Genomic DNA, 27,847 nt, shown 5'->3' with positions numbered 1-27,847 from the left:
TTATATTGGAAATGTTTACCAGTTTGATTAGAATTTCGTAATAGTGAAACGTGGCCTTGAACAGTTTTTATCCATTAATTATACAGAAAGAATAGTGACTAAAATCGGCGTGCTTTATTTACATTCAATTTCAACTACAAAAATAAATTTTTAAAAAACATAAGGGACCAGCCGGATTTGAACCAGCGACCTGGGGATCTGCAATCCCTCACTCTAACCACTGAGCTATGACCCCTTACATTTGTAAGTAAAATAATTGTCGTATATATTTAATTAAAACCTTGCAATTCTTTTTTATGTATATAAATTGACTAATATGTCGTTTAATCTGTTTATTTTTTTTTTTTTTAGGTTTTAATGCGAGAATTTTACTTTGTGTGGTGAAAGAAAATTGCAATGAAATAACATTATTAATAAAAGTTTCTTACATGAATTAAGATTTTTTTTACTTAATAAAATATCACGAGTAACTTTTAATGCAGCATACAAATTCGTAAATTAACAGTACTAGTGTTTTTATCAATTTTAAAACGATTGCAAAAGTCATTGTTCATAATGCCATAAGTAAACTTGTGTTATAAAGTTTTTCCATTCCGTGCTGCAAGTGTTATACAATTATAATGTATAATAGGAAGTCTGATCTTGTTCGAAAACTAAGGCGTTTCTCTAGGCTTAATGATTTCTGGATTTTATTTATTAGAAAAACATTGCACACAGCTTTCTAAAGAATTGTTTTATTTTATCACTTAGTGAACTCTTAACCTCACAAAAGAGCTTACATTTTAGCCTCGATCATGAATAGTATTACGCCTACGAAATCAAAAGGAATAACGAATGCTAACAAACAGTGGTATTCGTAGTCGCTTTTCCTCATGTCAATACGAAGGCAATACTCATCCTCGAGAATCTGCGTAACATGCAGTATTTGTGTCAGAGGTGTCATTCTTTGATAAATTTTAAAGATGTTTACGATGATGACTTGTTAAAGCTAAAAAATCTTCCGAAAAGTAGATTTGTTCAAGCATCATCGTTGACAGAGATGAATGAGAGTGGGGAGAGTGATGATCAAATGAATTCTTCTTCTGAAGACTATCCAGCTCAGAGATTGCAACTTTACAAAAAAACAATAAGCGAAGGTGATTACAATTTTGATAATGTACCACCGCCCGAATTGAGGACGCCCACTTTAGATTCATTTGTTGTATTGCCAGCTGCTAAAGATGGCTATGAAGAAGAAAAGAATTCGCCTGAAGAGGTGAATGATCTTTTTAGTTGGAAAATAGAAATTTATAACAGAATATTTGATCTTTTATCCTCTAAAACCAAAGTCGATCACCCTCTTTGTGTCGAATGTGCTGAGTTATTGACTGAAGAGATGTCTAAAACATTAAGGGCCCTAAAAGAGGAAAAAAAAATGTATTTTAATTATGATAATTTCTTATCAAGTCAAACAGTGCATGAAGAAAATACTGCTGCGCTTGATTCTGAGATAGATGAATTAATGAAACAGATTAATGAGAAAGAAGAAAAGATCGAGGAAATTAGTGATGAAACAGACAAACTTCAAAAGTTGCTACGTGAATTGGACGAAGAAAAGGAAAAAGTTTATGCCGAGGAGCAAGAGTTCTACAATAATCTAAACCAATTTCAAATAAAAAAGCTGAGTTTAGAAAGACAATACGATTGTGCAAACTTGGAGTTTGAGCATAACTCTAGGAAGCTCGAGAAGCTTCAGAAAATGAATGTTTTCAGTGATATTTTTTACATTTCTCATTATTCTGAGCCGAATGGAGAGGGCTCTATTGCTACAATTAATGGCTTACGCTTGGGAAGGCTTCCAAGCCAGAAAGTTAATTGGGCTGAGATAAATGCCGCTTGGGGGATGACTGTTTTACTATTAGATGTTTTGACTGAAAAGTTAGACTTTCATTCCTCTTCCTATCAGCTGAAGCCTTTTGGCAGCCAATCTTTTATAATTCGTTTTGATCGCGATCCTAATGGAAATCAAGTTAAACCAACAAAGCTAGATCTTTTTTCTAGCGGAGAGCTCAAAATATTTATGAATCGTAGATTTGACCAAGGCATGGTGGCTTTTCTGGATTACTTACATCAATTTGGCGATTTTTGTGCTGCTAAAACACCTTCAGCGGTTTTACCCTATGCCATTGAAAATGACCGTATCGGCGGAAAATGCATACGTTTAGCATTCAATCAGGACGAGAATTGGACTCGTGCGTTGAAGTTCGTCCTAACGGATATCAAATTTTTGGAAGCTTACGTTTCTTCTCAGGACAAGCAGTCGAACTTTTAATCCTTAATTCCCATTTGCTTTTTACTTTATGACTTATTTTCAAGTATTATATTCTACAGGCTGTTCCTCATTTAATTTTCATCATGTTGTTTCACTAGACAAATTTTTATACAGTTTTTATGTTTCATGAGTTTATTTTGTTTAATTTAATGAATTAGATTATCGTTCTCAAGTATTTAAAATCATAATAATAAATGTATAATATAAAAATAGTGAAGTACACTAAAGCAAATAACAATCGTATAACCAACTCCAAGCTTCCCATATAAAAGTTTCAGCAGAATTTTGTCTTTGCCAGTAGTCAAAACTATTTAAAGTAAAGATGCCCAAGAAAGCACTTGACTCTCGTATTCCGACTCTCATAAAAAATGGGTGCCAGGTAATTCTATCAAGTTTATAAGTTACTGACAAAGATTAGGAAAAACAGCGGAGTTTTTTCGTTGTCGTAGGCGATAGAGCTCGAGATCAGGTTGTTAACTTGCATTGGCTGCTATCTCAATCCAAAGTTGCCGCTAGACCAAATGTACTTTGGATGTATAAAAAAGATTTGCTTGGTTTTACGAGGTATGAGACCCAATGATGAAAACACCCAGCTTGTTTAGAAAGAATTAAACTTTTATTAACCCATATAGCCATCGAAAGAAGAGAGAAAATAAAATTAAAAAGGAAATCAAAAGAGGAATTCGTGATCCAAATTCAGAAGACCCATTTGAGCTTTTCTGCAGTATAACTAATATCAGATATTGTTATTATAAAGAGTCCGAAAAAATTTTAGGTCAAACATATGGAATGCTTGTTTTGCAGGACTTCGAAGCATTAACTCCCAATTTGCTTGCAAGAACAATCGAAACTGTTGAAGGTGGAGGTATCGTGGTTTTATTGTTACACAAGTTAAATTCCTTAAAACAGTTGTATACAATGTCAATGGATATCCATAGTCGTTACCGTACTGAAGCCCATAGCGATGTAACTGCAAGGTTCAATGAAAGATTCATTTTATCTTTAGGAAACTGCGAAAATTGTTTAGTGATTGATGACGAACTGAATGTTCTCCCTATTTCCGGTGGTAAAAACGTAAAAGCTTTGCCACCTACTTTAGAAGAAGATAATTCCACTCAAAACAGTATTAAGGAACTACAGGAATCTTTGGGTGAAGATCATCCTGCTGGCGCCCTTGTTGGTGTTACTAAAACACTTGATCAAGCTAGGGCTGTGTTAACCTTCGTTGAATCTATCGTTGAAAAAAGTTTAAAAGGAACAGTCTCTTTAACAGCAGGTCGTGGTAGAGGTAAATCCGCTGCTTTAGGCCTTGCTATTGCCGCTGCTATAGCTCACGGCTACTCCAATATTTTTATTACATCGCCTAGTCCTGAAAACTTAAAAACTTTATTTGAATTTATTTTTAAAGGATTTGATGCTTTAAACTATGAGGAACACGTTGATTACGATATTATTCAATCAACGAATCCAGCCTACCACAATGCCATAGTGCGAGTAAATATCTTCCGTGATCATCGCCAAACAATTCAATATATTAGTCCCGAGGATTCAAATGTTTTGGGTCAAGCTGAACTTGTTGTTATTGATGAAGCTGCAGCCATTCCTTTACCATTAGTTCGAAAGCTTATTGGCCCTTATTTGGTATTTATGGCATCTACAATTAACGGTTATGAGGGAACTGGTAGATCTTTATCATTAAAACTCTTGCAACAGCTTCGTGAGCAATCCAGAATTTATTCAGGTAGCGGAAATAATAAGTCTGATTCGCAATCACATATTTCCGGCCGTACACTGAAAGAGATTTCTTTAGACGAACCTATAAGGTATGCAATGGGGGATCGTATTGAGCTTTGGTTGAACAAATTATTATGTTTAGATGCAGCAAGTTATGTTTCACGGATGGCGACTCAGGGTTTTCCTCATCCTTCAGAATGTTCTTTGTACAGAGTGAGTCGTGATACCTTATTTTCGTATCACCCTATTTCTGAAGCTTTTTTGCAAAGAATGATGTCGTTATATGTTGCCAGCCATTACAAAAATTCGCCGAATGACCTTCAACTTATGTCAGATGCTCCTGCGCATCAGTTGTTTGTTCTGCTTCCTCCTGTAGATTTAAAGAATCCAAAACTCCCTGACCCAATTTGTGTCATTCAATTAGCACTGGAGGGTTCCATTTCCAGAGAAAGCATTATGAACAGTTTAAGTCGGGGACAAAGAGCTGGAGGTGACTTGATCCCATGGCTAATTTCTCAGCAGTTTCAAGACGAGAATTTTGCGGCTTTAGGTGGTGCTCGTATTGTTCGTATTGCTGTATCTCCTGAACATGTTAAAATGGGCTACGGAACTAGAGCCATGCAATTACTACATGAATATTTTGAAGGAAAGTTTATAAGCGCATCTGAGGAATTTAAAGCTGTTAAACATTCTCTTAAGCGTATTGGGGACGAAGAGATTGAGAATACCGCTTTGCAAACTGAAAAAATTCATGTGAGAGATGCAAAAACCATGCCACCTTTGCTTTTGAAGCTTTCAGAACTTCAACCAGAGCCTTTACACTATGTTGGTGTTTCGTATGGTCTAACACCGTCATTGCAAAAATTCTGGAAACGAGAGGGTTATTGTCCTTTGTACTTAAGGCAGACTGCAAATGATCTAACGGGCGAGCATACCTGTGTAATGTTGAGAGTCCTTGAAGGCCGTGATAGTGAATGGCTTGGAGCATTCGCTCAAAATTTTTATCGTCGATTCCTCAGCTTACTTGGTTACCAGTTCAGAGAATTTGCTGCGATTACTGCACTCAGTGTATTAGACGCATGTAACAATGGCACCAAATATGTGGTTAATAGCACATCTAAATTAACCAACGAAGAAATTAACAACGTTTTTGAATCATACGATTTGAAGCGCTTAGAGTCTTATTCTAATAATTTGCTCGATTACCATGTTATTGTTGATTTGCTTCCAAAGTTGGCCCATCTTTACTTCAGCGGTAAATTCCCTGATTCTGTTAAGCTGTCTCCAGTTCAGCAATCTGTATTATTAGCTTTGGGATTGCAGTATAAGACTATCGATACACTTGAAAAGGAGTTCAACTTACCCTCAAACCAATTATTGGCGATGTTAGTCAAGTTGTCCAAGAAAATTATGAAGTGTATAGATGAAATTGAAACGAAGGACATCGAAGAAGAATTAGGTTCGAATAAGAAAACGGAAAGTAGTAATTCTAAACTTCCTGAGTTTACTCCTCTCCAGCAATCCTTGGAGGAAGAGCTACAGGAAGGAGCAGATGAGGCTATGCTTGCTTTACGTGAAAAGCAAAGAGAGTTGATCAATGCTATAGATTTGGAAAAATATGCCATTCGTGGAAACGAAGAGGATTGGAAGGCTGCAGAAAATCAAATCCAAAAGACAAATGGAAAAGGCGCTAGGGTGGTCAGCATTAAAGGGGAAAAGAGAAAAAATAATTCTTTGGACGCTTCAGATAAAAAAACAAAAGAAAAGCCTTCTTCCAAGAAGAAATTTAGGAAATAGGTATTAGTTACGCGTGTTTTGTTTTAAACTGGTGAATGGTTTAGGTTTTTATGTGGGAAAATAAATTTATTAGAATAGTCGATACCCTGATATGATACTTTGCACAGAAAGTACGAGATAATTAACTAAAATTAATTCAGATGTGTATGCGGCTTCAAATTTACTCAACAAGTAAATGTTGTATTTCGCTAGTATTAAATTCACGGGCTTGATACCTGAAGTTTGATCGAAAATAAAGTAGAATATAAATCGTGGGCAACAAAATTTAAGAAATTTAATTTTTCATATTTTGTGGAATTATGTTTTAGCGTAGTATTCTATCCAGCCTAAATTAATATACTCTCGGTTTCTCTTCTAAAGCTAAGGTAGTTGCGCTCCTTAAGCAGCTAAACACCTGAGTCGAAAGCGAAACTTGATCAAAACACAAATTAAACAATAAGAGATTAAGTGAAATAGATTATAGAAAAGAGAGGGTTTTCATGAAGAGAAAAGATAATAAAGAATTAATTTGCATACCAAGCTCTTCACCTCCTTCAACTCCTATACGCGAAGAAAATTATTATTTGCTTACGAGCTCTCCCATTGAATGTAGTCCTATTCAACAATTAGACCTGTCAGGAAGTTTCAAAAATTATTCAACTACCTCCTCAAGGGCTAACGGGAAAAAATTTGGGCAGTTGGCTATGCAATCTCGTATTTTTTTTGACACAACCGATCATAAAAAGTATGTTGAGAGCAGCTACGCGGCGTACGATCCTCACGATCAGCCTCCTGAACGCGATGTGAGTTTAAAAGAATCTTCGAACAAAATAAACCCCTCAAACTTTTTTGACAGCGAACAAATTACGAAAATTAATGCTGTAAAAAAACGATTTCCAGCCTTAGATTCAGAAATGATAATTGCAACATTAGAAAAATTCAACTGGAGGGAAAACATAACTATCCATAAGCTTACGTTTCAGAAGTTGCTAGGACGAGGTAACTCGACAATCAACAAGTCAGCCCAAAAGCTGAACAACCAGCCCATTGAAAAGTCCTCGGTAGACAAGGAGAACGCAAAAAGGAAACGTTATGTAGAAGAAGGAACTAAACAAGGGCAAAAGAAAAAGCCGCTTCGTGTTATTGAACTTTCAGATGAAGAAACGAATGAAGATGACTTGTTAGGCCAATCACCTACAGCGTGTACTACAGATGCTAACATCGATAATTCTATTCCCGAAAATTCTGATAAAATAGAGGAAGTAAGCATCGAAAGTTCAGGACCTTCAGAAGTTGAGGATGAAATGTCTGAATATGATGTTCGAGTTTTAAACTTTTTAAATGAATCTACACTTCAAGAAATAGTAGAAGTTTCCGGTTGTGAATCAAAAGTGGTGGAATATTTTATTTCTAAACGACCATTTCCTTCTTTAGAAAAAGCAGAGGCACTATGCCAACGAAATGCGCACGCAGCCACAGGTAAACGAAAGAAATCAGATGGCCGCAACGTTGGAAGAAAATTAGTTAATTCAACTTATGAAGTACTTCAGGGATTCGATGCTGTTGACTCTCTGATTGCTAAATGCGAAAGGTACGGGGCTATGATATCCAATACTATGCGATCTTGGCACAATTTGTTTGATGATAAAAAAATGGAACAGTTTCTTAATACTTCTACAGGGTCTATCAGTTACGAATACAATAGTCAACAACCATCTTCAATCGCATCTGGTATAACTTTGAAAAGTTATCAGATTGTTGGACTCAATTGGTTGTGTTTGATGTACAAAGCAAAATTGTCAGGGATTTTAGCTGATGAAATGGGTCTAGGAAAAACATGTCAAGTGATTTCATTTCTAGCTTCGTTAAAGGAGAAAGGTATACAAAATCGCCACTTGGTAGTTGTTCCATCTTCTACTCTCGGAAACTGGTTGCGAGAATTCGAAAAGTTTTGCCCGTCGCTTAGAGTAGAAAGCTATTCGGGAACTCAGTCGGAAAGGATCAACAAAAGGTACTACTTAATGGATACGGATTTTGATGTTCTAGTTACTACTTACCAACTTGCATCTGGAAGTCGAGACGACAGATCATTCTTAAGGAAACAGAGATTTGATGTAAGCTTATGTTTTTTATCGGTAAACTAATCTTTTAGATTTCTATATTTGATGAAGGGCATTATTTAAAAAATAGAATGTCAGAACGATATAAACACCTGATGAATATTCCAGCGAATTTTCGGCTACTCATCACTGGGACACCGCTTCAAAATAATTTAAAGGAGTTAATTGTATGTTTGAATAACTTATTTTTACTAATTTTTGCTAGTCCCTTTTAGCCTTTATGCTACCTAAAGTATTTGACAATAATATGCAAGGCTTAGACATCATTTACAAAATAAAAACGACTTCAGATGGCGATATTGAGAGAGCTTATCTTTCTCAAGAAAGAATATCTCGTGCTAAAACAATTATGAATCCATTTATTTTAAGAAGGAGAAAAGAAAATGTACTTTCAGATTTACCTCCTAAAATACAGCATGTCGAATACTGTCATATGGAGGAAACTCAACTCTCATTATACCTATCAGTTTTGGAATTAAAAAATTTGGTTAATGCTAATCGGGAAAACATTCTAATGCAATTACGAAAGGCCGCTCTTCACCAGTTGCTCTTTCGTTCTCAATATAATTTGGAAACTCTATCGTTAATGTCAAAAAGAATTTTACGGGTAAGATTGGTACTTTTTTTATGCTTAGCGCTAACTATTACAGGAGGATGCTTACCTTGATGCGAATCCGCAATATATTTTTGAAGACATGGAAGTCATGTCTGATTTTGAGCTGCATAAACTTGCAGATCAGTATCGACATCTGCACCCTTTTGCTTTAAAAGGTAAACCTTGGATGGATTCTGCTAAAGTTAAAAAATTGTGCAGCTTGCTGAAAAAGAGTCGTCCAAATGAAAGAATTTTGATTTTTAGTCAGTTTACCCAAGTGCTGGATATCCTTGAATACGTGCTTAATACCCTGGATCTTGAGTTTTTACGCTTAGATGGTAGTACTCCTGTAGAAACTAGGCAACAGTTAATCGATGATTTTCATACTAATGAGAATTACAAAGTTTTTCTTTTGTCTACAAAATCAGGAGGATTTGGAATTAATTTAACATGTGCTAATATTGTAATTCTTTTTGATTGCTCCTTCAATCCATTTGATGACATGCAGGCAGAAGACCGAGCACATAGAGTCGGACAAACGCGGCCGGTGCATGTTTACAGGCTAATTACGAAAAACACTATAGAAGTATGAAAACAGTCCTTTATTTAATTATTTTTGCTAACGTGGTATAGGAAAATATTCGGAGATTGGCTAATACTAAACTTACTCTCGAGTCTAGCTTAACCACAGATTCTGAAAAAATTCAAAAAGAAATTTCTGGAGAGCTAATGAAATCTCTGCAGATGGATGGACGGGTGGATACTATGGATGGGTCCGTTGTTTAGAAATTTATTTATCACACAAAGCAATAGAAACACTTCACATGTATGTTGAGCATCTTCATCATTTATCGAAAAATATTTAACAACGGAATAACACTTTGAGGTATTTTAGAACAACCTCGCAACAACCAACTATTACGTTTATAGCAATTGTTTACATTAACAGGGAGGGTTGGATGCTTTTTTTAGATGACTTCCACTGGACAAGAAAATACAGAAACAGCATGGAATTTTCTTTGATGAGCGGAAGCATCAATGCAAAGCAGCACATTAGACAATTTTCACGATTAAAGGAACTGTATGATGAATTGTCAAATACCCCATAATCCCATCTATATAAGCACTATCACAGTTTTTATTAATCAAACCGGGCTACCTTTTTCTAGTATTAGATTGTATAATTTTTATCCTAATATAAATAATAGATAGATAAATTACCTTAACGTAAGCGAATGGTCAAGCTTTAAAGTTCACATTAAGTAGCGAAGTCAACTCTTCCTCTTCATTGAAAGCAACTGAAAACAATTTTCTAAAACTTAGTTAGCCCTCTTGTTAATTACGATGGATGCACATGCACTTGTGTTGGGTTATGTGAATAAGTTGTTTATCAATCTGCTGTTCGAAGGAATCGTCGTAGTAAAACCACTAGAGGGAGTATGAGGTAGGTATATTAATTTTTCTCATAAATTTGTACTTCAAATATTGTTCTGAACCTGCTGACATTGCGCGAACCATTCGAAAAAAATCAATATTTACTAATTATTTTGAATAACGTTTATACGTTACTTTACACTATTATAAAAAGCGTACAAAATCAGACGATATATAGAGAACACTCAAGTTTACCTCTGATATTTACAATATCCTGGTTTTCTACATTTACTCTCTTTACCTACCAGCTTGTTGATATCGCATTTATTTTTTTGAAAATGAAATTGACAAAGTTTTTAACTGTGTTCATTCCTTTTATTGCTGGATTGATTTATTATATACAAAAATATCATCTTCGTTCCTTCTATCAATTTGATCCAGCAAAGTTGCAGGAGCTATCTAAGCAGTCTATTGCTTTATACGCAAATGATACCAAAGCTCTTCTTTACGACTTGAGCGACAGACTCGTTGCTGAATACGGAGACTTAATTACTCCTGTGAATCAAGATGAATGGGTTCACAACAATGCTGGTGGTGCTATGGGTACAATGTTTATCTTGCATGCTTCCTTTTCTGAGTACTTGATTTTCTTTGGCACGCCTATCGGCACCGAGGGACATTCTGGTGTTCATATGGCTGACGATTATTTCACTATTTTACGTGGCCGTCAACTTGCTGCTTCTGCTAATGACCTTGAGGCTCGTGTTTATCTTCCTGGTGACCAACATGTTCATCCTTGGGGTCACACTGCTCAGTATAGCATGCCGTCTGGTGAACCTTGTTTTGCTCTTGAACTAGCTCAAGGATGGATTGTATCAATGCTTCCCTTTGGATTTATGGATGGTTTATTCTCCACCATTGATTTCGGAACTTTATACAAAACCGTTTATTTCACTGCGGGAAGGATGTTGAAAAGTGTTTTAATGGGAAAATTCTAAACATCCTACCAGATTTAGCTTTTTGTTTTTTTGTTGCCTTACATTAGATTTATTACTCATCTCCATGAACAGTTTTTTAGCTTAGTATTATTACTCAATGTCTAATTTAAACAATCTAGGAGTCCTTTACTAGAGTGACGATGTTATTAACTTCAATTTATTTGATATACGTTTCTGCAATTTCATACCGTTTTTTTTTATCGGTCTAGCATATGTACTCAAGAATTGGAATACATGTTACCAGTTAATAGTATGCGTATATATCCCTTACTATTTATATTGTTATGCTTGAAGATAGAAGAGTCCAGTTATTGATGATTGTTGGCACTTTAAAATGAATGACTTAAAAACGTTGAACGTTGCATAATAAATAATGTAAACTATCGTTTGTAAATTGTGAAAGATAGGTGCTAATGTCAGTTTTTCCATAACCATTTATATCCAATATGTCTCTTCTGTAATAGGGGAATAAGAAAAGCCTTAAATTTCTTTTGCTTTTTAAATCATTCCTTATTTAGTGAGAACTTACTTAAGTAATTTCTTCTTGTTGCATTTCAACTACTTACTAGCACTATAATTTATTCAGTCTTCATTTTATTCCGAGGGATAGTTGATTATGCGCACTACATAAAAATTAAAATTACAAATAAGCACCATTATACAAGATCAACATATATCACTATAGATTTTAATAACGTAAAGGAATGAAATTAATGCAATGGTAGATAACCAAATTAAGTATTAGTAAACATTTTCGGTCTTTGACCCTTTATGAAATTAAACGAAATCCATTTGGCCATGAAATAAATGAATTCTAAGGGCTTGCAATTTTAGCATTGAGCACAAATGCTTTAAACTTGACCCATCAGTTCTGTAGCCTCTTCGGTAGAGACATTATTAGCTGAGGAGGGTGCCATGACATGTTCATGGAGACTATCAAACAAACGACAGATTTCATCGTTTCGCTTTATATAAGGGTGTTTCCAAAAGTTATAGTCTTCATTTTTTAATAATTCAGTAAATGTAATTAAAAGGCCCCAAGGATGTGGTCGATTGCAAATTATGCGTTCCAAAAGTACAGTTGTCATCTGTTCTTTGATAAGCAATTCTTGAGGGTTGTTAGAAGAACTCTTGAAAAGGTACAAGAAACAACAGCTAGCATAGTAAGTATGGCTGCTAGGGTAACGCAGCTGATTAGCAATCGCAGTTAACAAGAAATAGCGGCACTTTGAATCGCAACTGCGATTCATAGTACTAATAATTACACATTCAGGAGATTTTGATTGAAATTGTGGGGCTTGCTTGGCAGGGGAATCACGAGTAGCGTGGCGTATTAAACAAAGCATAAAATAGTTTGCCCATTCGTTTAATTTAGTAGGGGTATCTTGACTTGAGTACACTTCTAACAATAGCTTGGCAACTTCCGCTGGTTTGGAAGAAGAGAAACAAGCTTCTAAATCCAACGCTGACGCAAATTTCTCAAGTGAAGCAGAAACTGAATTTGAAATTAATGGTGCGCGGGTTACCTCAGGTAATCTGCCTACCTTCAAACCTTGAGCAAATGGATCAGGAAGATGAAGATCACTAGGAAACGCGCTCAATACCATATTACGAAGTTGCACGCATTCTAATGGAATATAAGGTATCAATTGGTAACAATGGGTAGCCAAAAAGCCAGGGAAATCATGAAGAAGAACAAGTATGATCCTCAAGAAGCCATTATAAAGAAGTTTAAATTGGGCTTTATCAATATCATCCTTCAAATCTAAAAATTTTAAAAAGGACATCAGGATCTCACTAAATAAATCATTAATTTTATCATTATTGACAAGAAGAACCTTCGGTAGTAAGTATGAATGTGAAATAAGGCTAAGCCAGGCAAATGTAAACGCTGGGAAAGAGCGTGGCTGAATAGCAAGGAAGCATTCTAAAATAACACTATAGATATCGACGAAGCAGGACTCCAATACATCCTTAGCATCATCAAGCTCGGAGAGTATACTAGAGAACAATCTGAAAAATGTTTTTTGATGGACAAATTCAGCCATGGAATTATGCAATTCGGCAAACACACCGATTATCAAAGCAATGATCTTTCTAAAAAGCACGCTTTTTGAAGATACCGTTCCTTCAGTACTACCTTCAGTGTACTTAACAACGTTTACCAATAGAGAGGCATAAGCGTCAACATTAAAATAATCGGGGGCATTAACGGAAGCTGCTTCCAAAAAGGCAACTAAAACTGCCTCTAAATTACATCTGAAAAACTGAATACATAACTCAGGCTCTGACAGAATTCCTTGTTTATGCAATTGGTATACAAATGCAGCTTTAGTTTCATCGTTGGTTGCCGAATTGCGCAACAGATGAACCCAAGAGACAAAAACGATTATAATTTGATCGTTAAGTTGTTGTTTATTATCGAGATCAGACAAAATTTCAGATGCAGGTGATACACTCTTGTTCATTGTTTCAACAAGTTGCTCATAGGCCTGTTTCGTCTCACCAGAGAAAGATTCACTAATCTCGTAGAGTGAAGTGATAGAATTCACAAAATTACCAGGTAAAGCCATTGGATTCTCACCACCTACCGCTGTCCTCAATAACTCTATTGCAAAATCGGTAACAGGACCAGATCCTTGTTCAGACCGGACACCTCTAGCTACGTGATAATCAACTTCACCAGACGTGAGAATTCCAAATCTAATTAAACTCAAAATAATAGGAAGATTAAGCTTTTCAAGATCATTAGAGAAGTTCCAATACAAAGAGACATTTATCGCAGTTTTTGTGGATGCTTGACAAATATACTCTAAAATTGCAGAAAACACTTCCAAAATGAAAGGTGATTTACTGTCGGTGAGAAGTATGCGACAACATTCTTGAGCGCATAACAAAAATACGTGATCTGCAATGGGATGATTAATAGAGGCAACGCCAGTTAAAAATTGATTAACGAGTTCATGTAATTCATGATCAGCTGGAACCTCCTGCATACTGGTATAAGGCATTTGGGCAGCCAGCTGAAATAACTGCCCAATAATTATGAGCAAATTTCTAGCGTAGTTCAATGCTGTCTGATTAGCTTCATTCTCGACTGTATTATTAAGATTGGAGTTCAAAGCGTCCGTACTGTCGGCACTGTCGGTACGTAATCCATTAAGACTGGTAAAAGAATTGTTACTCATTATGGTAGATAGGCTCAAGCGGTCAAAATTTTCATATAATTGAAATTGTTGAGGCGTAAGCTCCGACGATAATTTCAATACGCTAGGAAGGTTCAAGTGTAAATTAGCCGCTCCAGCTGGATCAACAAATGGAAGATTTGGTGTTGTCTTACGGTGTCGAACACGCTCCACTATCATGTGCTCAATTTCCGCGTCAATTTCAGCAATAGCCGTCTCCGATGCCACACTCTCTATTACAGAGCTAGCGACGAACAAGTTTTGACTAACAAGCTCATCAATTGCTTGTGCCACAGCAGCATGAACGTTTTCAACGTCCTGTAAAGCTATCGTCCTAAAATTATTGATCATAAGCATTTGTAAAGGTTCACGACAAGTAACCATTGCTAAATTTCCGGCAAGGGTTTTAGCCATTTGTCTAGCGGCTAATAAAAGTCGGGAAGGATTTGATTCAGCTGCAAAATCCTTCTGTAAAAGGCTCTTGGTAGTAATAGCTGCAATCCCAACAGATCGTCGCACTACTGCTGAAATTATTTCTAAAACAGATTGCTGAATTATTAATTGAGTAATATTTTTTATAGCAGGTTTGGGTTTTCCAAACACCTGAGCTACCGCATCCGTTACTGTTATTTGCGAAGATGCAGCTACTATATATTGGGTTATAACATCGGTGCCATCAGGGAACTCAGCGTTAAGTACGTCCTCAGGAAGCTCCTTTTCTAAATCGGCTTTTTGGACAAGATGGTTACGATACATTTCAGAAGGTTCAATGTTGTCCATCTTGACATTCAAGTTATTAAGTAATAACTCAATTTCAAATTTTAAGTTAAGCCTAAAATCAGCAAACTGATACAACTCAACCAGTAACTTCAAAATTCCCATCAACCAAGGGTTAGGAGGTTTAAATATGACAGATGAAGAAGCTTTCTCAAGCACTTTGCACACAAATGGTAAAACTCTATCAATTCGACCACTATCAATCCCTTCAAGTAGTAAATCTTTAAAAGAAACTTGAAGGGTTGTAATTGGCTTGTTGCGCAATAGAGTAATACTTCCTAACCACGAACCTAGGTTCTTAAGGTTTGTTTTCTCTGAAGGTGATAATGTCTCTGCGTTATTGTTCATTATATCCAATATTGCTTGAAGAGTATCCCGAAAAACAATTTTGTAGAGATCACTTGATTTTAACTCCTCTAAAAACTTTCCATACAGAGACAAGAAATTGGCTTCACGACTAACACGTTGTGTAACAATATAATGCGAAAACCAAGGCAAATATGCGGGAGTCAAATTATCCTTAACGTCTTTTAACTTTTCATTAAAATTAAGCTGAGAAAGATTGTTAATTGCAAATAAGATGTTATCACAAACGCTCTCTTCAATTTCACCTTCAGCATTTGGCACATTTAAAGGAGGAACATGGATAGAAACGAATGTATACTCAGGCGCTTTTGGACTTGCAGGATTAGCGAGAGCAGAAAAACTATCGAGTTTATCTTTTTCAACTTCAGTATTTTCATTAGACGCAATCATTTCTCTGATAGAGTCATATATATCAGGGCGCACTAGCTGAAGAGAAGGTATACCCAATATAAGATTACAGTAGTTAATATATTTTGGTAGCTTTTCTTGAAACTGAACCAAGGCTTGCATACCAAATCTAAACATTTTGGAGTCGGTGGGCATAAGCAGCGCCTGATAAACGTAACGCAAAGCAACACCTAAGGGAACAAAAGATAGAAGCTCAAATTGAATCAAACTTCCAAACAAGACTGCTGTCAAAGCTAACGCTTCCAAAGGATAGTCAGGGAAAAACCTGTATTCATCAAAAAGACTATGCTGTAAACATGCAAACAAATCAAGGTCACGCGGGTTTTCCGATTTTTTAAAATTTTGAAGCGTCAAAACAATCTTCCCAATTGATATGCGTCGTTCATACAGAGCTTGAAAGTACGATTCTACCTCCGATTCTACATCCGGTGAAAAAGAATTAGTCGTGTTAGTAGCAATAACAATGCTATCCCGATCATGACCCAAACTGAAGAGACGCGGATAAACTTGAAGACACAAAATTTGGACATCTTTTATATGTTCACTGACTTCCTCCGAAATACTAACGTTGTCCATCAACGTTGTCAATAGAACATTAACCGTATCGATGGAAAGAACAACAGACTCTTCCTTTTGTTCAGACTCATTTTTTTGTAATGCCGCTCGACTCATCAAAAAATCCAAAACCTCTACCAAGAAAACATTAAGTCCGTCTGCATCCTCAAATTCGAGCATCTTTTTGTCAAGCCAATCCTGAAACGATAACGCTTTGCGAGCAGCTGCAAGTGCAGCAATCTCTAAAGCAAATCGATTTGGTTGAATGTTGCCGATGTGAGATGTAAAATCATTTTCGATAATAAACTCTACTACCTGATTCACAGATGAACTATCCTTCAGCCACAAACTGCGTAAAAAGGCGAACAAAAATTGAGGGTTTGTTCGTTCAATCCTAACGAAGACAAATTTATGTTCTTTGAAATTGGAAAAAAAGTCTGAACACCATTGAAACGCTAATGACTCTTGAACAGGATTCCATGCCAAAGGGAGCTGCAGCGTACCCAAAAGCAAAAGCTCGGCAGAAACTTTCTCATCCAAAAAATTCAAGAACAGTGAAGTTTCGTAGGTGACTACCTCAGATAACAGGCGTAAAAGGATTTGGACAAGTTCAATGCAATTTAAATTACTTTTTTCATATATTTTCGCATAATTAACAAGCTCTTCGCTATAATCCTTTAAGCTATCAACAGAAACTACAGGATTGACATTGAACTCTCTTATATCAAACATCGATGTTGGGGATAGGATAATATGAGAAATGATGGAAAGTTGCGGTAAAGGATTTCTCCAAAGAACCCAGAGAAAGTCCAACGTAAAATTAGTTTGCCTTAACTTGTAAGCATTTGTAAAGATTGTGAAGAACAGTACAAGACTAGGTGTACCCGTTATCATAAATTTAGGATTATCGAACATAGAAAGCATAGCTTCCCAATTTAGGTTTTCAAAAGAGGAAACGATAGCTTTACCCATCAAAACAGTGTCCCAAGCACCATAATCATGTATAGCTACAAGTGAATTTATAAGATAAGCAACATCAGTCTCAGTAGCCGTTCCCGGGGGATATTTTTTAAGAATTGCTTCTTTCATAGACTTAAGTGTAGCTTTGGAAGCTTTCATCGGACCAAACAAAGCTGTAAGAGGGCGTGAATTCGCCAACTTTTTCTCAATTATAGCATCAAACTTTGGAACTTTAATCAAGGGTATTCTGTCATAGTCGGTGGTAAACAAACCTTCCCTGAGCAAATCCAAATCGTTTTTATCAATACTTTGTTGCTGAGTAGGATCGGATAGTTGGTTTAAAAGAGATTGGAATGTGTTTTTAAGCAAAGCAGAAGCTTTCTTTGCTAAAGTAGGTTTAACAGAAGTGGTAAGTCCAATTAAAAGGTTAGTCCTTTCTAACGGGGAGAATTGGAAATGGTCTAAAAATGCCTCTATATCGAAATCTTCAAATACTTCAGAATCAGAACCTGAAATAGCATCACTAAAACGTTTCGCCATGACCCAAGACTTCGTGAGAGATTTTAATTCATCTAGTAGTAATTTATAAGTAGCTAGTCCATCAGAAGATTTACCGGTACCAAAAATACGGTATGAATTTCCTTGAATTAGACGGCGAAGAAAATGGTGGTATACTCTGGGTGCATTTTTGTTGATAAGTTGACGAATCTGTTCAAGTTTCGTATCATATTGGTCTTCCCGTAAGGTCGACAATAAGAAAAGGATTTGTGCTTTAACAATACTTTCAATTTTTGAATCGTTTGGTGGAGGGGTCTTAGAATCTAGTGATATAGGATGCCCAGATTCAGAAGTTGAACTAGATTTCTCTCGTGTCTCCGGCGTTTGTTGTTCTTGGCTCTTCATATTTTTAACGCTTTTCTATTACCATGCCTTTGTGAGGCTATTATTATACTCCTATGCTATTTTCAGCTGATATATTCTTTGAATATTTACAGATGAGATGCAGCAGTATCTGCTAGCAAGTTTGAATGAAAATAGGTGCAGTGGTGTTTTGCAAAAGATATGTCGGTCCTCCTCACTGCCAGGCAGTCTAAGAAAGGATCGAACATTAAATTTAACGAGACTGTATCTTTCGTAAACTTTTTTAACAAAATTTAAGGATAGAGTTAATTTGCAGTTGCTTATTGTGCACTCAGATAGGCAACGGTTGCTAGGGACGGTTGTCACCGCAGTAGTCGCAGTAAACAAACATGTTTACTCTTTTCCTGAAATCGACTACCAGGAATTTACCAACAACAAATCACAAATTTTGCTGCATTTTGTTCTTTCAATAACAAAATGGAGGTTAATGGAGTCTCTCAATCTGAAGCGGCTCCGTACGTTACCAAATCTTCTGTTAAGTTCCGCGATAATTTCTGGGTATGTGTAAATTTGCTGTATTTAGTAAAGCAAAGTTATGTTAACAAAATCGTTGCAGGGATCTGAAGATGCGGGTATGGATGCTCTTATGTCCCGAACAAAATCTTCTCTTTCCGTATTAGAATCAATTGATGAATTTTACGCAAAGCGGTAAGTATGGTTGCCTCGTTTGGAAGTTGCAGCTCTACCTTAAGCGCTACGATGATTCAAGAAATATGTTTTTGGTCGTTTCATTGTCATTTAAGATGTTTTACAGATAATCGTGGATTCTTAAGATAGCTTGTGTAATGAACCGAAGGGTTCGGTATGATTATTGATTAAAGTCTGACTAACTAAATTAGTGCTTCTATTGAGCGTGAGTACGCATCTAAACTGCAAGAGTTAGCTGCCAGCTCAGCAGACATCCCAGAAGTTGGATCAACTTTAAATAATATTTTATCTATGAGAACTGAAACAGGGAGTATGGCCAAAGCGCATGAAGAAGTCTCACAACAGATAAATACCGAATTGCGAAATAAAATTCGCGAGTACATTGATCAGACGGAGCAACAGAAAGTTGTTGCAGCCAATGCCATTGAGGAATTATATCAGAAAAAAACGGCTCTCGAAATAGACTTATCCGAGAAGAAGGATGCCTACGAGTACAGTTGTAACAAGCTGAATAGCTACATGAGACAGACAAAAAAGATGACTGGTCGTGAATTAGACAAATACAATTTAAAAATCCGTCAAGCAGCGCTAGCAGTAAAAAAAATGGATGCGGAATACAGAGAAACAAACGAATTACTTCTTACAGTTACTCGGGAATGGATTGATCGTTGGACAGAGGTCTGTGATGCTTTTCAACATATTGAGGAATATCGTTTAGAGTTTCTCAAAACAAACATGTGGGCCTATGCAAATATAATATCTACTGCTTGTGTAAAAGATGATGAATCTTGTGAAAAGATTCGACTCACACTCGAAAACACTAACATTGATGAAGATATTACTCAAATGATTCAAAACGAAGGTACCGGAACTACAATTCCCCCTTTACCCGAGTTTAATGACTATTTCAAAGAAAACGGATTAAATTATGACATCGACCAGCTCATTTCTAAAGCTCCTTCTTATCCATACTCCTCTTCGCGTCCCTCAGCTTCTGCATCTTTGGCAAGTTCGCCAACACGTAGCGCTTTTCGCCCCAAAACTAGTGAAACAGTTTCATCGGAAGTTGTATCATCACCACCTACTTCACCATTGCATTCACCAGTTAAGCCAGTGTCTAATGAACAAGTTGAACAAGTTACAGAGGTTGAACTTTCTATTCCCGTTCCTTCTATACAAGAAGCTGAATCCCAGAAACCAGTACTTACAGGGAGCTCAATGCGTCGACCTTCTGTAACATCACCAACTTTTGAAGTAGCTGCTCGTCCTTTGACTTCAATGGATGTTAGATCCTCTCATAATGCCGAGACTGAGGTACAGGCTATACCCGCTGCAACAGATATATCACCCGAAGTTAAGGAAGGTAAAAATAGTGAGAATGCTATCACGAAAGATAATGATGATATTATTTTGAGTAGTCAACTTCAACCTACTGCTACCGGAAGTCGGTCATCTAGGTTGTCTTTCTCTCGACATGGACACGGGTCTCAAACTAGTTTGGGATCTATCAAACGAAAATCAATAATGGAGCGTATGGGGAGACCCACTTCTCCCTTCATGGGTTCTAGTTTCTCTAATATGGGTAGCCGAAGTACCTCACCTACTAAAGAAGGATTTGCTAGCAATCAACATGCCACAGGCGCGTCTGTCCAGTCTGATGAGTTAGAAGATATTGACCCCAGAGCTAACGTTGTTTTAAACGTTGGACCCAACATGCTTTCTGTTGGAGAGGCACCAGTGGAATCCACATCCAAAGAAGAAGACAAAGATGTACCCGATCCCATCGCTAATGCAATGGCTGAATTAAGTTCGTCAATGAGAAGACGCCAATCGACATCAGTTGACGATGAAGCGCCTGTTTCTCTTAGTAAGACGTCTTCTTCTACAAGATTAAATGGCTTGGGCTATCACTCTCGAAATACTTCTATAGCTAGTGATATAGATGGCGTTCCCAAAAAGAGTACCTTAGGAGCTCCTCCAGCCGCACACACTTCTGCTCAAATGCAACGCATGAGTAATAGTTTTGCTTCCCAAACAAAGCAGGTGTTCGGAGAGCAACGAACCGAAAATTCAGCTAGAGAATCCCTTCGTCATAGTCGAAGCAATATGAGTAGATCTCCTTCTCCAATGTTATCGAGAAGAAGCTCCACCTTGCGCCCAAGCTTTGAGAGGTCTGCATCTTCTCTTAGTGTACGCCAATCTGATGTCGTTTCGCCAGCACCTTCTACAAGGGCTCGTGGGCAATCAGTGTCTGGTCAACAAAGGCCATCTTCATCTATGTCGTTGTATGGTGAGTACAACAAATCTCAACCTCAGTTGTCTATGCAACGTTCTGTTTCTCCCAATCCGTTAGGCCCTAATCGTAGATCGTCATCAGTCTTACAGTCACAGAAATCTACTTCATCTAACACATCAAACCGAAACAATGGTGGTTATAGTGGATCGAGACCAAGTTCAGAAATGGGTCACAGATATGGGTCTATGAGTGGAAGGTCCATGAGGCAAGTTTCCCAAAGATCCACCAGTCGCGCACGGTCACCAGAGCCGACTAATAGAAATAGCGTTCAATCAAAGAATGTCGATCCACGAGCTACTTTTACGGCTGAAGGAGAGCCAATTTTAGGATATGGTAAGTTCATTAAAGAGAAACTTTAAAAATTTTTAATTTTACTAATTATAATTCAGTTATCGCACTTTATGATTATCAAGCTCAAATACCTGAAGAAATTAGCTTCCAAAAGGGCGATACATTAATGGTTCTTCGCACACAAGAAGATGGATGGTGGGATGGTGAAATTATTAATGTTCCAAATTCAAAACGTGGTTTATTCCCGTCGAACTTTGTTCAGACGGTATAGACACTGATTACCCTCTTTTCTAGATGTTTACACTTGCATTCTTTTTCGCGTGGTTACTATCTCTTACTAATCCGTAATTCCTTATTTTTTTTTTGATGACTTAACGCGAAACGACATGCTTTTTTTTTTTAAATTCATTTCTCGTCATGGTCTAAGCTTCGTTGCATTGCATAGGTATTTATACGCATTTATTTTGATATCTAAAGATTTCTGTTTTAAAGGAAATACACATAGAATCTAGTTGATTGGAATATATTTTATTTTATTTTATTAACAATGTTTGACTCCTTTGTCCTTTGGCTATTGTAAGACGTAAGAATAACACTAATTGTTTTTGAAGATTTCGTGCATTTCAAAGTTTCATATGATTTTTACATCAATTTCAAAACCGATTTTAGTAAATTAAAATCAAGGTACGATTTGGTATGTAGCTTTGACAAGATATAGCTAAATTGCTAATTTTTATCAGTAACTAGAGGATAAAGTTGAATAAACCAAAAATATAACACGATGATGAATTTGCCTGCTCAAAAATATGATATCCGCAGATGTAGGATTCTGAGCTTTACTTTTTAAAAAGAAGCCGACCGATAATTACCAGAAAATGCATTTGTGGATAAGGTATGTTTGAAGAGTGCAAACCCAGATTTTTTGTTTGGCTATAGATACAGTGTGCATCAACTAGCTTGTAAACATGAGTGTTAGGAGATATGAATAGATGCTTATAAAATGATCTGATTGAAAAGAAGTCTCGCTAGCCTGAACAGATAAGATTATTGATTGAGGTATAAAAAGACATAAGACCCTGATTTTGCAAAAACACATGCGTGCCTTTATATTTACATACCTACTTAGTGAAAAAGCTACAGATTTTGTTATTTGCTTTAACGATACAATGAACTGCGGTGAGTTTCGCTTATGAGCTGTTTATTCTATGATACTTTTGAATAATAGAGGTAACAGTTGCTATATATATTGTTATATGTAGGTACTGTTGTAATTTGTCGCTGAGAAAGAACTGAAGAACGAGGATCTATTTATCGTGTATTATTCTTAATAGCTTATATTTTATTGTATTGTTAGCAAGATCTATCTCATGTTCGTATTATCATGACACGATGTGCAAATTGAATGAATGAATGAATAATGATATGTAGCGTAATGCAGTATTACTGACACATACACTGATTTTACACAGTATCTCTAAAGCCGTCAAAAACAGAGAAATTAATTATCGTTAAATTATTTAACGCCATAAATAGAACTACTGCCAAATTCACCAGAATATCATAAATGTAATAACGAAATTTTTCACCAGAACCTTCAATTTTATTGATAGCGGCCGTGATAATTGGTTTTCCCGCACATTTTAGATTACTTAGATCCGATTCATTGGCTGTATCCGTAGCCTTCGGTTTAATTCAGGAAATGCAATTGGTGCGCTGTTAAAGGTAAGGAGCGGCTTCCTCGGTTAAATGACGAATGTCCTGCGTTCCTTTATTTATTTTATTTACATCTTCTTTTCCTTTTCCTTCTTTACTACACATGTCAAATTAATAGCCACTAGCTTGACCGATTAGAGAGAATCCAACTTTTTTCTTTCTCTTTCATTCCTGTTGTTTTGTATCTGTCTACACTTGTTCGTTTTAGCGGTGCGGGATTTCCAAGTGTATTAACGGGTGTCTGTTTGTGAATAGTTTTTTTTTTTGTCTCGTCTTAAGGCTCCTTCGTTTCTAGTTTTGTAATATCTTTTTTTGTATTATTTGATAATTGTTTTCATTTGTTGAGAAAGTACTTGATATTAGCTTCTTGTTCTGTTCGTATTAGTGATTACTTTTAAATTTTTTCAGCAATTGTGCTAAAGTGCCTAATTAATGTCTTATTTATCGAGATCTGCACTCGCTCGGTCAGTCGGGGCTAAACACCTTACTGGGGTATTGAGAAAAATCGGGAGAAGGGGAGGAAGATCGATGCACGTTCTCCCTCTCGCTTCTCCTAGTACTCTTTTAAAAATCTCTTCTCAAACTTTACGTCAAGATTTCACCGTTCTGGGCGCTCGTAATTTTCATTCAAGTTCCGTTCGACTTAATGAATTGACGGATAATTTGCGTAAACTAGATACTATTGAGCGAGAGGTCGAGGATGTGGATGTGTGTATTGTTGGTGCTGGCCCTGCGGGACTTAGTGCTGCCATTCGTATCAAGCAACAAGCTGCCAAAGCCAACAGAGACATTCGTGTCGTGGTACTTGAAAAGGCTGCTGAGCCCGGTAACCACAGCGTATCTGGGGCTGTAATTCAACCTACTGCCTTAGATGAACTACTTCCTAATTGGCGTGATGACCCACCTGAAAACTGTACTGCTGTTACTCACGATAAAATGAAGTTCCTGATCCCAAAATTGCATTTCCCTATTCCTGTCCCTCCAGCCATGAAGAACCACGGAAATTATGTTATGAGTTTAGCAGAATTTACCAGATGGCTAGCTGCAAAGGCCGAAGAATATGGAGTTGAAATATATCCTTCTTTTGCTGCTTCAGAGGTCCTCTACAACAAAGATGGTTCTGTTATTGGCGTTGCCACTAATGATTTTGGTGTCGATAGTAAGGGTTTGCCCAAAGATAATTTCGAACGCGGCATGGCTTTTCACGCACCTGTCACCTTATTTGCTGAAGGTGCTCACGGTTCCCTATCAAAATCTATTATTAAGCGTTTTAATCTTCGAGGAAATTGTGAACCTCAAACCTATGGTTTGGGTGTAAAGGAGGTTTGGCGTGTACCTGACGAGAACTTTCGCAAAGGTGAGGTAGCCCATACATTAGGATGGCCAATGAGGAATGATACATATGGTGGTGGTTTTATGTATCAATTTGGCGATAACTACGTTACTGTTGGTTTAGTTGTTGGACTGGATTATCCTAATCCTTATGTTTCTCCCGCCTTAGAATTTCAACGTATGAAGCAAAACCCCTTTTTTGCTAAGGTGCTAAAGGGCGGAAAATGCCTGGAATATGCCGCACGTGCTCTTAATGAAGGTGGTTATCAAGCTATTCCCAAACTTGTGTTTCCTGGTGGTGCACTGATCGGTTGCAGCGCTGGATTTGTGAACGTTGCCAAGATTAAAGGCACTCATACTGCGATGAAATCAGGTATTGTTGCCGCTGATGCCATTGTAGATGCGTTTGGACGGGACGCTGCCAGTAAGCCTCTTCTTCTAAACGATTATGAAGAAAATCTAAAGAACACGTACGTCTTCAAAGAACTTTATTCTGTTAGAAACATTCGACCATCTTTTCACTCATTTCTTGGTAATTATGGTGGTATGGCTTATTCTGCCGTGGAAGCATATGTACTGAAGGGTCGTGTCCCATGGACATTAAAGCATAAAGGAGGAGATGCAAAGGCTACAAAGTCTGCATCAAAATATAAACCTATCAATTATCCCAAACCGGATAACGTTCTTTCTTTCGATATTCCAACTTCGGTATCCCGTTCCGCAACAATGCATGCTGAAAACCAACCCTGTCACCTATTCGATCACCGTCCTAAAGACCGTAAATCATGTTTTGAAACATATAAGGGCGTTGAAAACAAATTCTGCCCTGCTGGGGTGTATGAATATGTTAATGATGAAGCTTCTTCATACGGTAAGCGTTTTGTCATAAACTCTCAAAATTGTGTCCATTGTAAGACATGTGACATTAAGGACCCTTTACAAGGTATTCAGTGGAAAACCCCTCAAGGAGGAGATGGCCCTAAATATACCTTGACCTAGTTTAAAATTTTCGGAATTTAAACGTTTGCAGCTTTTTTGACAAATTTAAAGAGTTGAAAGCTCTTCGTTTCTATCGTATATATTTTTAAATTTTTGTCGTTACCGAACATACGCGGTAAAAGCTTAGAAAAAATGACTTCACTGTAAGTTCATGTATTTAATATTGCAAAACACTTTGAAACACTGATTACATCGCTTTGATATACTCTAATCTAAAGAAATATTATTTAATTATAATTACTATGAATTGCTTAAAATAAGTAATTTTGAGTAGATTATTAAATAAAAACATCAATAATCGTAACAATTGGTGTGTAGATATTCTCATAAAAATGAAGATTTGGCTGTGATTATAAAATTTAATTTCTAAAGGGTACAAATGGAATATGCTTCATTTGTATTTTCCCAAGAAAACAAAGTAAACAAAGCTTTATAGGGGAAATGGGTATTTCATCTCAAGCTTCATCTATTCTTCCTTTTCTAACGCGTTTAGTACTTTCCTTTACAGCTTGCCAAAAACCTTTTTCAAGCAGCTTGTGTATATTTTCAATAGACATTCCTGCAAGTTCGGGATAAGTAAAGTAGCTTGTCACGAGTCCAACAAAACAAAATCCAGCAAACAATGCAAATGTACCCGTTGGTGTGATAGACTCCATCATTGTCAAAAAGGAAGCACTAATGATGAGATTTCCAACCCAGTTGATAGCAGTTGAGAATCCAGCACCAAGGGCTCTGACTTCCATAGGAAACAATTCGGCTTGTTGCCAGGGAATATTTCCGATTCCAGAAGCATAGCTAGCAAGGAAAATAATGATGGATGCTAATACGACATATTGCCAACCACTGTTTGTGTTTTGGGTGGTGTCTGCAGGAAGAAAATGATAAGCGATTGCACAAAGCGCCAAACCTGCAATCATCACGGCTGAAGTACAAAGCAAAATTCGTCTTCTTCCAATACGGTCAATAAACATGAATGCGACTATTGTGAAAACAAAGTTAGTAGCACCGACAACAATACTGACAGAGATAGAATTTTTAAATCCAACACTTTGGAAAATGATTGCAGAGAAATATTGAATTGCATTAGTGCCAGAAAATTGTTGGAACCATTGAAGGAAGCAACCAATAAAAAGGGATCTTCTATTTGAAGGAACCGTGAAAAGTACTTTTAAAGAATGAAAGAAATGTTGAAACTTATTCCCTTCAGGAAAATCAACTTTGACGCCCTCTTGAATCAATGAGACTTTATATGCAATTTCAGCTGGCTTTGCTTCGGGATGGATTCGAGACAAAATCTTGTAGACTTTTTCAACATGGTTATGTCTAAGCAAATACCTTGGAGACTCCGGAGTCCAGAAAAGCGAAATAAGCTGACCTAAGGCGGGGGCCGCACCAATTCCAAACATAATTCTCCAACCTTGATGTACATGTTCAAAAGCAGCATTAAGTGAGTAGGCAATCAGCTGCCCACCGGTAATGAAGACCACGTAAATGATGACAAGTCGTCCGCGCAAACGAGCAGGAGCCAACTCAGTAATATACATTGGGACAATAAGAGAAGTAAGACCAATTCCATAACCTACAATAAAACGACCAACAACCATCATTGCAACATTCCGCGAAGCAGCCATAATAACAGATCCGATGACAAAAATTGCATCTGCACATAGCAAAAGCCGTTTGCGACCGACCCAATCAGCAAGCCATCCTGAAGTGGTTGCAGATATAAGGGCGGCGAAGGAAGTGGCAGAGGTAATCAATTCTTTTTGGCCAGAGCTAAGGACGTGACCAAGATCGCTACCGAGGACAGCGAGAGCGCCTGAAATAACACCAGTGTCATAACCGAACAGCAAACCAGAAATACCTGCAACAGCCGACAGCACCCAAATCCAACTACTGATTTTTTCAGCTTCAAATCCTTCACCGTTTTCATCAGCGACCTCGTTGGCTTGTGGATCCGTTGCATTCGCTTCTTCCTCGTTCGGTAAAGAAGGGATTTCACGCATGTCCTCAGAAAAAGGAACCTTCTTCTTGGTTTCAGAAGGACGAGTGGTCATTTCCACGATAAAGTCTTTACCCTTATCATCGCTGGACTTAATGGTCGCAAGGGGAATATTGTTGAAATCCATTTGAGCCAGATACGAAATGCAATAGTTAAAGAACTATTATTCTAAAATTTAAAACTTTTACAAAATTAAACGACCGTGCTAATAAAGCACTTGGTAACCAAACAAGAGCTCCAAACTAAATCAGCATACAGTTTGTAAGGACAAGCCACAATAACCAACTTAATCTCAAATTTCAATCAAATAAAACAGTGTATCAACTAATTTAACACGTTTTATGACTTCTTAAAGTATTAAAAATGAAGAAATTGAGATTTGCCCGACTTTATACGCTTTTCGGAGTTGAGGTTCAGTAAATCAACTAAGCCATCGAGGGGTCTATATATATGTTCAAAAGGTGGGGAACAAAGAAACTCAACAAG

General features: G+C 37.0%; 8 protein-coding genes, 17 long non-coding RNA genes and 1 other non-coding gene across 26 annotated transcripts, besides 1 other annotated feature; 12 read left to right on the top strand and 14 right to left on the bottom strand.

Moving 5' to 3' along the window:
• Positions 1-162: 162 nt before the first annotated feature.
• Positions 163-235, bottom strand: SPOM_SPATRNACYS.01. The gene has a single exon. It is a non-coding gene; the product is annotated as a tRNA-Cys (tRNA).
• Positions 236-514: 279 nt separating this feature from the next.
• Positions 515-2,445, bottom strand: SPOM_SPNCRNA.2626. Its single transcript, NR_191994.1, has one exon. It is a non-coding gene; the product is annotated as a non-coding RNA (long non-coding RNA).
• atg6 (beclin family protein) lies at positions 902-2,484 on the top strand. Its single transcript, NM_001356013.2, has one exon. The coding sequence runs from the start codon at positions 917-919 to the stop codon at positions 2,309-2,311; it is 1,395 nt and encodes a 464-aa protein (NP_001342824.1). The 5' UTR covers positions 902-916; the 3' UTR covers positions 2,312-2,484.
• A 70-nt stretch (positions 2,485-2,554) lies between these two features.
• Positions 2,555-2,869, bottom strand: SPOM_SPNCRNA.2625. Its single transcript, NR_191993.1, has one exon. It is a non-coding gene; the product is annotated as a non-coding RNA (long non-coding RNA).
• On the top strand, positions 2,608-5,932 carry nat10 (rRNA/tRNA cytidine N-acetyltransferase). Its single transcript, NM_001018757.3, has 3 exons — positions 2,608-2,690; positions 2,730-2,875; positions 2,944-5,932. Exons 1-3 carry the CDS (start codon positions 2,634-2,636, stop codon positions 5,840-5,842), a joined length of 3,102 nt encoding a protein of 1,033 aa, NP_593326.1. The 5' UTR covers positions 2,608-2,633; the 3' UTR covers positions 5,843-5,932.
• SPOM_SPNCRNA.2624 lies at positions 2,913-3,459 on the bottom strand. Its single transcript, NR_191992.1, has one exon. It is a non-coding gene; the product is annotated as a non-coding RNA (long non-coding RNA).
• Positions 3,564-5,114, bottom strand: SPOM_SPNCRNA.2623. The gene has a single exon (NR_191991.1). It is a non-coding gene; the product is annotated as a non-coding RNA (long non-coding RNA).
• SPOM_SPNCRNA.2622 lies at positions 5,222-7,160 on the bottom strand. The gene has a single exon (NR_191990.1). It is a non-coding gene; the product is annotated as a non-coding RNA (long non-coding RNA).
• Positions 6,260-9,760, top strand: fft1 (histone chaperone/ATP-dependent chromatin remodeller Fft1). Its single transcript, NM_001018756.3, has 5 exons — positions 6,260-7,935; positions 7,974-8,108; positions 8,147-8,548; positions 8,592-9,122; positions 9,170-9,760. Exons 1-5 carry the CDS (start codon positions 6,322-6,324, stop codon positions 9,320-9,322), a joined length of 2,835 nt encoding a protein of 944 aa, NP_593325.1. The 5' UTR covers positions 6,260-6,321; the 3' UTR covers positions 9,323-9,760.
• SPOM_SPNCRNA.2621 lies at positions 9,047-10,043 on the bottom strand. The gene has a single exon (NR_191989.1). It is a non-coding gene; the product is annotated as a non-coding RNA (long non-coding RNA).
• SPOM_SPNCRNA.2620 lies at positions 9,857-10,090 on the top strand. The gene has a single exon (NR_191988.1). It is a non-coding gene; the product is annotated as a non-coding RNA (long non-coding RNA).
• A 67-nt stretch (positions 10,091-10,157) lies between these two features.
• On the top strand, positions 10,158-11,278 carry erg2 (C-8 sterol isomerase Erg2). Its single transcript, NM_001018755.3, has one exon. The coding sequence runs from the start codon at positions 10,249-10,251 to the stop codon at positions 10,906-10,908; it is 660 nt and encodes a 219-aa protein (NP_593324.1). The 5' UTR covers positions 10,158-10,248; the 3' UTR covers positions 10,909-11,278.
• SPOM_SPNCRNA.2619 lies at positions 10,427-10,746 on the bottom strand. Its single transcript, NR_191987.1, has one exon. It is a non-coding gene; the product is annotated as a non-coding RNA (long non-coding RNA).
• SPOM_SPNCRNA.2618 lies at positions 11,176-11,383 on the bottom strand. Its single transcript, NR_191986.1, has one exon. It is a non-coding gene; the product is annotated as a non-coding RNA (long non-coding RNA).
• A 237-nt stretch (positions 11,384-11,620) lies between these two features.
• Positions 11,621-18,223, bottom strand: not1 (CCR4-Not complex subunit Not1). The gene has a single exon (NM_001018754.3). The coding sequence runs from the start codon at positions 18,060-18,062 to the stop codon at positions 11,760-11,762; it is 6,303 nt and encodes a 2,100-aa protein (NP_593323.1). The 5' UTR covers positions 18,063-18,223; the 3' UTR covers positions 11,621-11,759.
• Positions 13,363-13,605, top strand: SPOM_SPNCRNA.2617. Its single transcript, NR_191985.1, has one exon. It is a non-coding gene; the product is annotated as a non-coding RNA (long non-coding RNA).
• Positions 13,739-14,096, top strand: SPOM_SPNCRNA.2616. Its single transcript, NR_191984.1, has one exon. It is a non-coding gene; the product is annotated as a non-coding RNA (long non-coding RNA).
• SPOM_SPNCRNA.2615 lies at positions 14,353-14,616 on the top strand. The gene has a single exon (NR_191983.1). It is a non-coding gene; the product is annotated as a non-coding RNA (long non-coding RNA).
• Positions 16,009-16,805, top strand: SPOM_SPNCRNA.2614. The gene has a single exon (NR_191982.1). It is a non-coding gene; the product is annotated as a non-coding RNA (long non-coding RNA).
• Positions 18,224-18,447: 224 nt separating the features above from the next.
• On the top strand, positions 18,448-22,184 carry cdc15 (F-BAR domain protein Cdc15). Its single transcript, NM_001018753.3, has 4 exons — positions 18,448-18,578; positions 18,637-18,728; positions 18,920-21,357; positions 21,414-22,184. The coding sequence occupies exons 1-4, from the start codon at positions 18,498-18,500 to the stop codon at positions 21,584-21,586; spliced, it is 2,784 nt and encodes a 927-aa protein (NP_593322.1). The 5' UTR covers positions 18,448-18,497; the 3' UTR covers positions 21,587-22,184.
• Positions 18,905-21,368, bottom strand: SPOM_SPNCRNA.2613. Its single transcript, NR_191981.1, has one exon. It is a non-coding gene; the product is annotated as a non-coding RNA (long non-coding RNA).
• On the bottom strand, positions 21,824-22,402 carry SPOM_SPNCRNA.740. The gene has a single exon (NR_151113.1). It is a non-coding gene; the product is annotated as a non-coding RNA (long non-coding RNA).
• Positions 22,403-22,447: 45 nt separating this feature from the next.
• Positions 22,448-22,784: an LONG TERMINAL REPEAT.
• A 340-nt stretch (positions 22,785-23,124) lies between these two features.
• On the top strand, positions 23,125-25,614 carry cir2 (electron transfer flavoprotein-ubiquinone oxidoreductase). Its single transcript, NM_001018752.3, has one exon. It carries the CDS (start codon positions 23,461-23,463, stop codon positions 25,357-25,359), a length of 1,899 nt encoding a protein of 632 aa, NP_593321.1. The 5' UTR covers positions 23,125-23,460; the 3' UTR covers positions 25,360-25,614.
• Positions 24,767-25,152, bottom strand: SPOM_SPNCRNA.2612. Its single transcript, NR_191980.1, has one exon. It is a non-coding gene; the product is annotated as a non-coding RNA (long non-coding RNA).
• On the bottom strand, positions 25,564-27,779 carry itr2 (plasma membrane myo-inositol transmembrane transporter). Its single transcript, NM_001018751.3, has one exon. It carries the CDS (start codon positions 27,486-27,488, stop codon positions 25,815-25,817), a length of 1,674 nt encoding a protein of 557 aa, NP_593320.1. The 5' UTR covers positions 27,489-27,779; the 3' UTR covers positions 25,564-25,814.
• SPOM_SPNCRNA.2611 lies at positions 26,846-27,349 on the top strand. Its single transcript, NR_191979.1, has one exon. It is a non-coding gene; the product is annotated as a non-coding RNA (long non-coding RNA).
• Positions 27,780-27,847: the final 68 nt, after the last annotated feature.

The sequence above is a fragment of the Schizosaccharomyces pombe genome, assembly GCF_000002945.2.
Source record: "Schizosaccharomyces pombe strain 972h- genome assembly, chromosome: I".
NCBI lineage: Eukaryota > Fungi > Ascomycota > Schizosaccharomycetes > Schizosaccharomycetales > Schizosaccharomycetaceae > Schizosaccharomyces > Schizosaccharomyces pombe.
The sequence above is the reverse complement of the archived record's forward strand: the minus strand, read 5'-3'. Positions and strand labels throughout refer to the sequence as shown.

What these genes read in the sequence shown, in the direction of transcription:
- atg6 (NM_001356013.2), top strand. Translation starts at nt 917, where the DNA reads ATGCAGTATTTGTGTCAGAGGTGTCATTCTTTGATAAATTTTAAAGAT.
- nat10 (NM_001018757.3), top strand. Translation starts at nt 2,634, where the DNA reads ATGCCCAAGAAAGCACTTGACTCTCGTATTCCGACTCTCATAAAAAAT. An exon ending in TCATAAAAAATGGGTGCCAG is followed by an intron (nt 2,691 to 2,729) that starts GTAATTCTATCA and finishes GACAAAGATTAG; the next exon opens with GAAAAACAGCGGAGTTTTTT. An exon ending in GATTTGCTTGGTTTTACGAG is followed by an intron (nt 2,876 to 2,943) that starts GTATGAGACCCA and finishes TAACCCATATAG; the next exon opens with CCATCGAAAGAAGAGAGAAA.
- fft1 (NM_001018756.3), top strand. Translation starts at nt 6,322, where the DNA reads ATGAAGAGAAAAGATAATAAAGAATTAATTTGCATACCAAGCTCTTCA. An exon ending in TGTCAAAAAGAATTTTACGG is followed by an intron (nt 8,549 to 8,591) that starts GTAAGATTGGTA and finishes TAACTATTACAG; the next exon opens with GAGGATGCTTACCTTGATGC. An exon ending in TTACGAAAAACACTATAGAA is followed by an intron (nt 9,123 to 9,169) that starts GTATGAAAACAG and finishes AACGTGGTATAG; the next exon opens with GAAAATATTCGGAGATTGGC.
- erg2 (NM_001018755.3), top strand. Translation starts at nt 10,249, where the DNA reads ATGAAATTGACAAAGTTTTTAACTGTGTTCATTCCTTTTATTGCTGGA.
- not1 (NM_001018754.3), bottom strand. Translation starts at nt 18,062, where the DNA reads ATGAAGAGCCAAGAACAACAAACGCCGGAGACACGAGAGAAATCTAGT.
- cdc15 (NM_001018753.3), top strand. Translation starts at nt 18,498, where the DNA reads ATGGAGGTTAATGGAGTCTCTCAATCTGAAGCGGCTCCGTACGTTACC. An exon ending in GATGAATTTTACGCAAAGCG is followed by an intron (nt 18,729 to 18,919) that starts GTAAGTATGGTT and finishes TAACTAAATTAG; the next exon opens with TGCTTCTATTGAGCGTGAGT. An exon ending in AGAGCCAATTTTAGGATATG is followed by an intron (nt 21,358 to 21,413) that starts GTAAGTTCATTA and finishes ATTATAATTCAG; the next exon opens with TTATCGCACTTTATGATTAT.
- cir2 (NM_001018752.3), top strand. Translation starts at nt 23,461, where the DNA reads ATGTCTTATTTATCGAGATCTGCACTCGCTCGGTCAGTCGGGGCTAAA.
- itr2 (NM_001018751.3), bottom strand. Translation starts at nt 27,488, where the DNA reads ATGGATTTCAACAATATTCCCCTTGCGACCATTAAGTCCAGCGATGAT.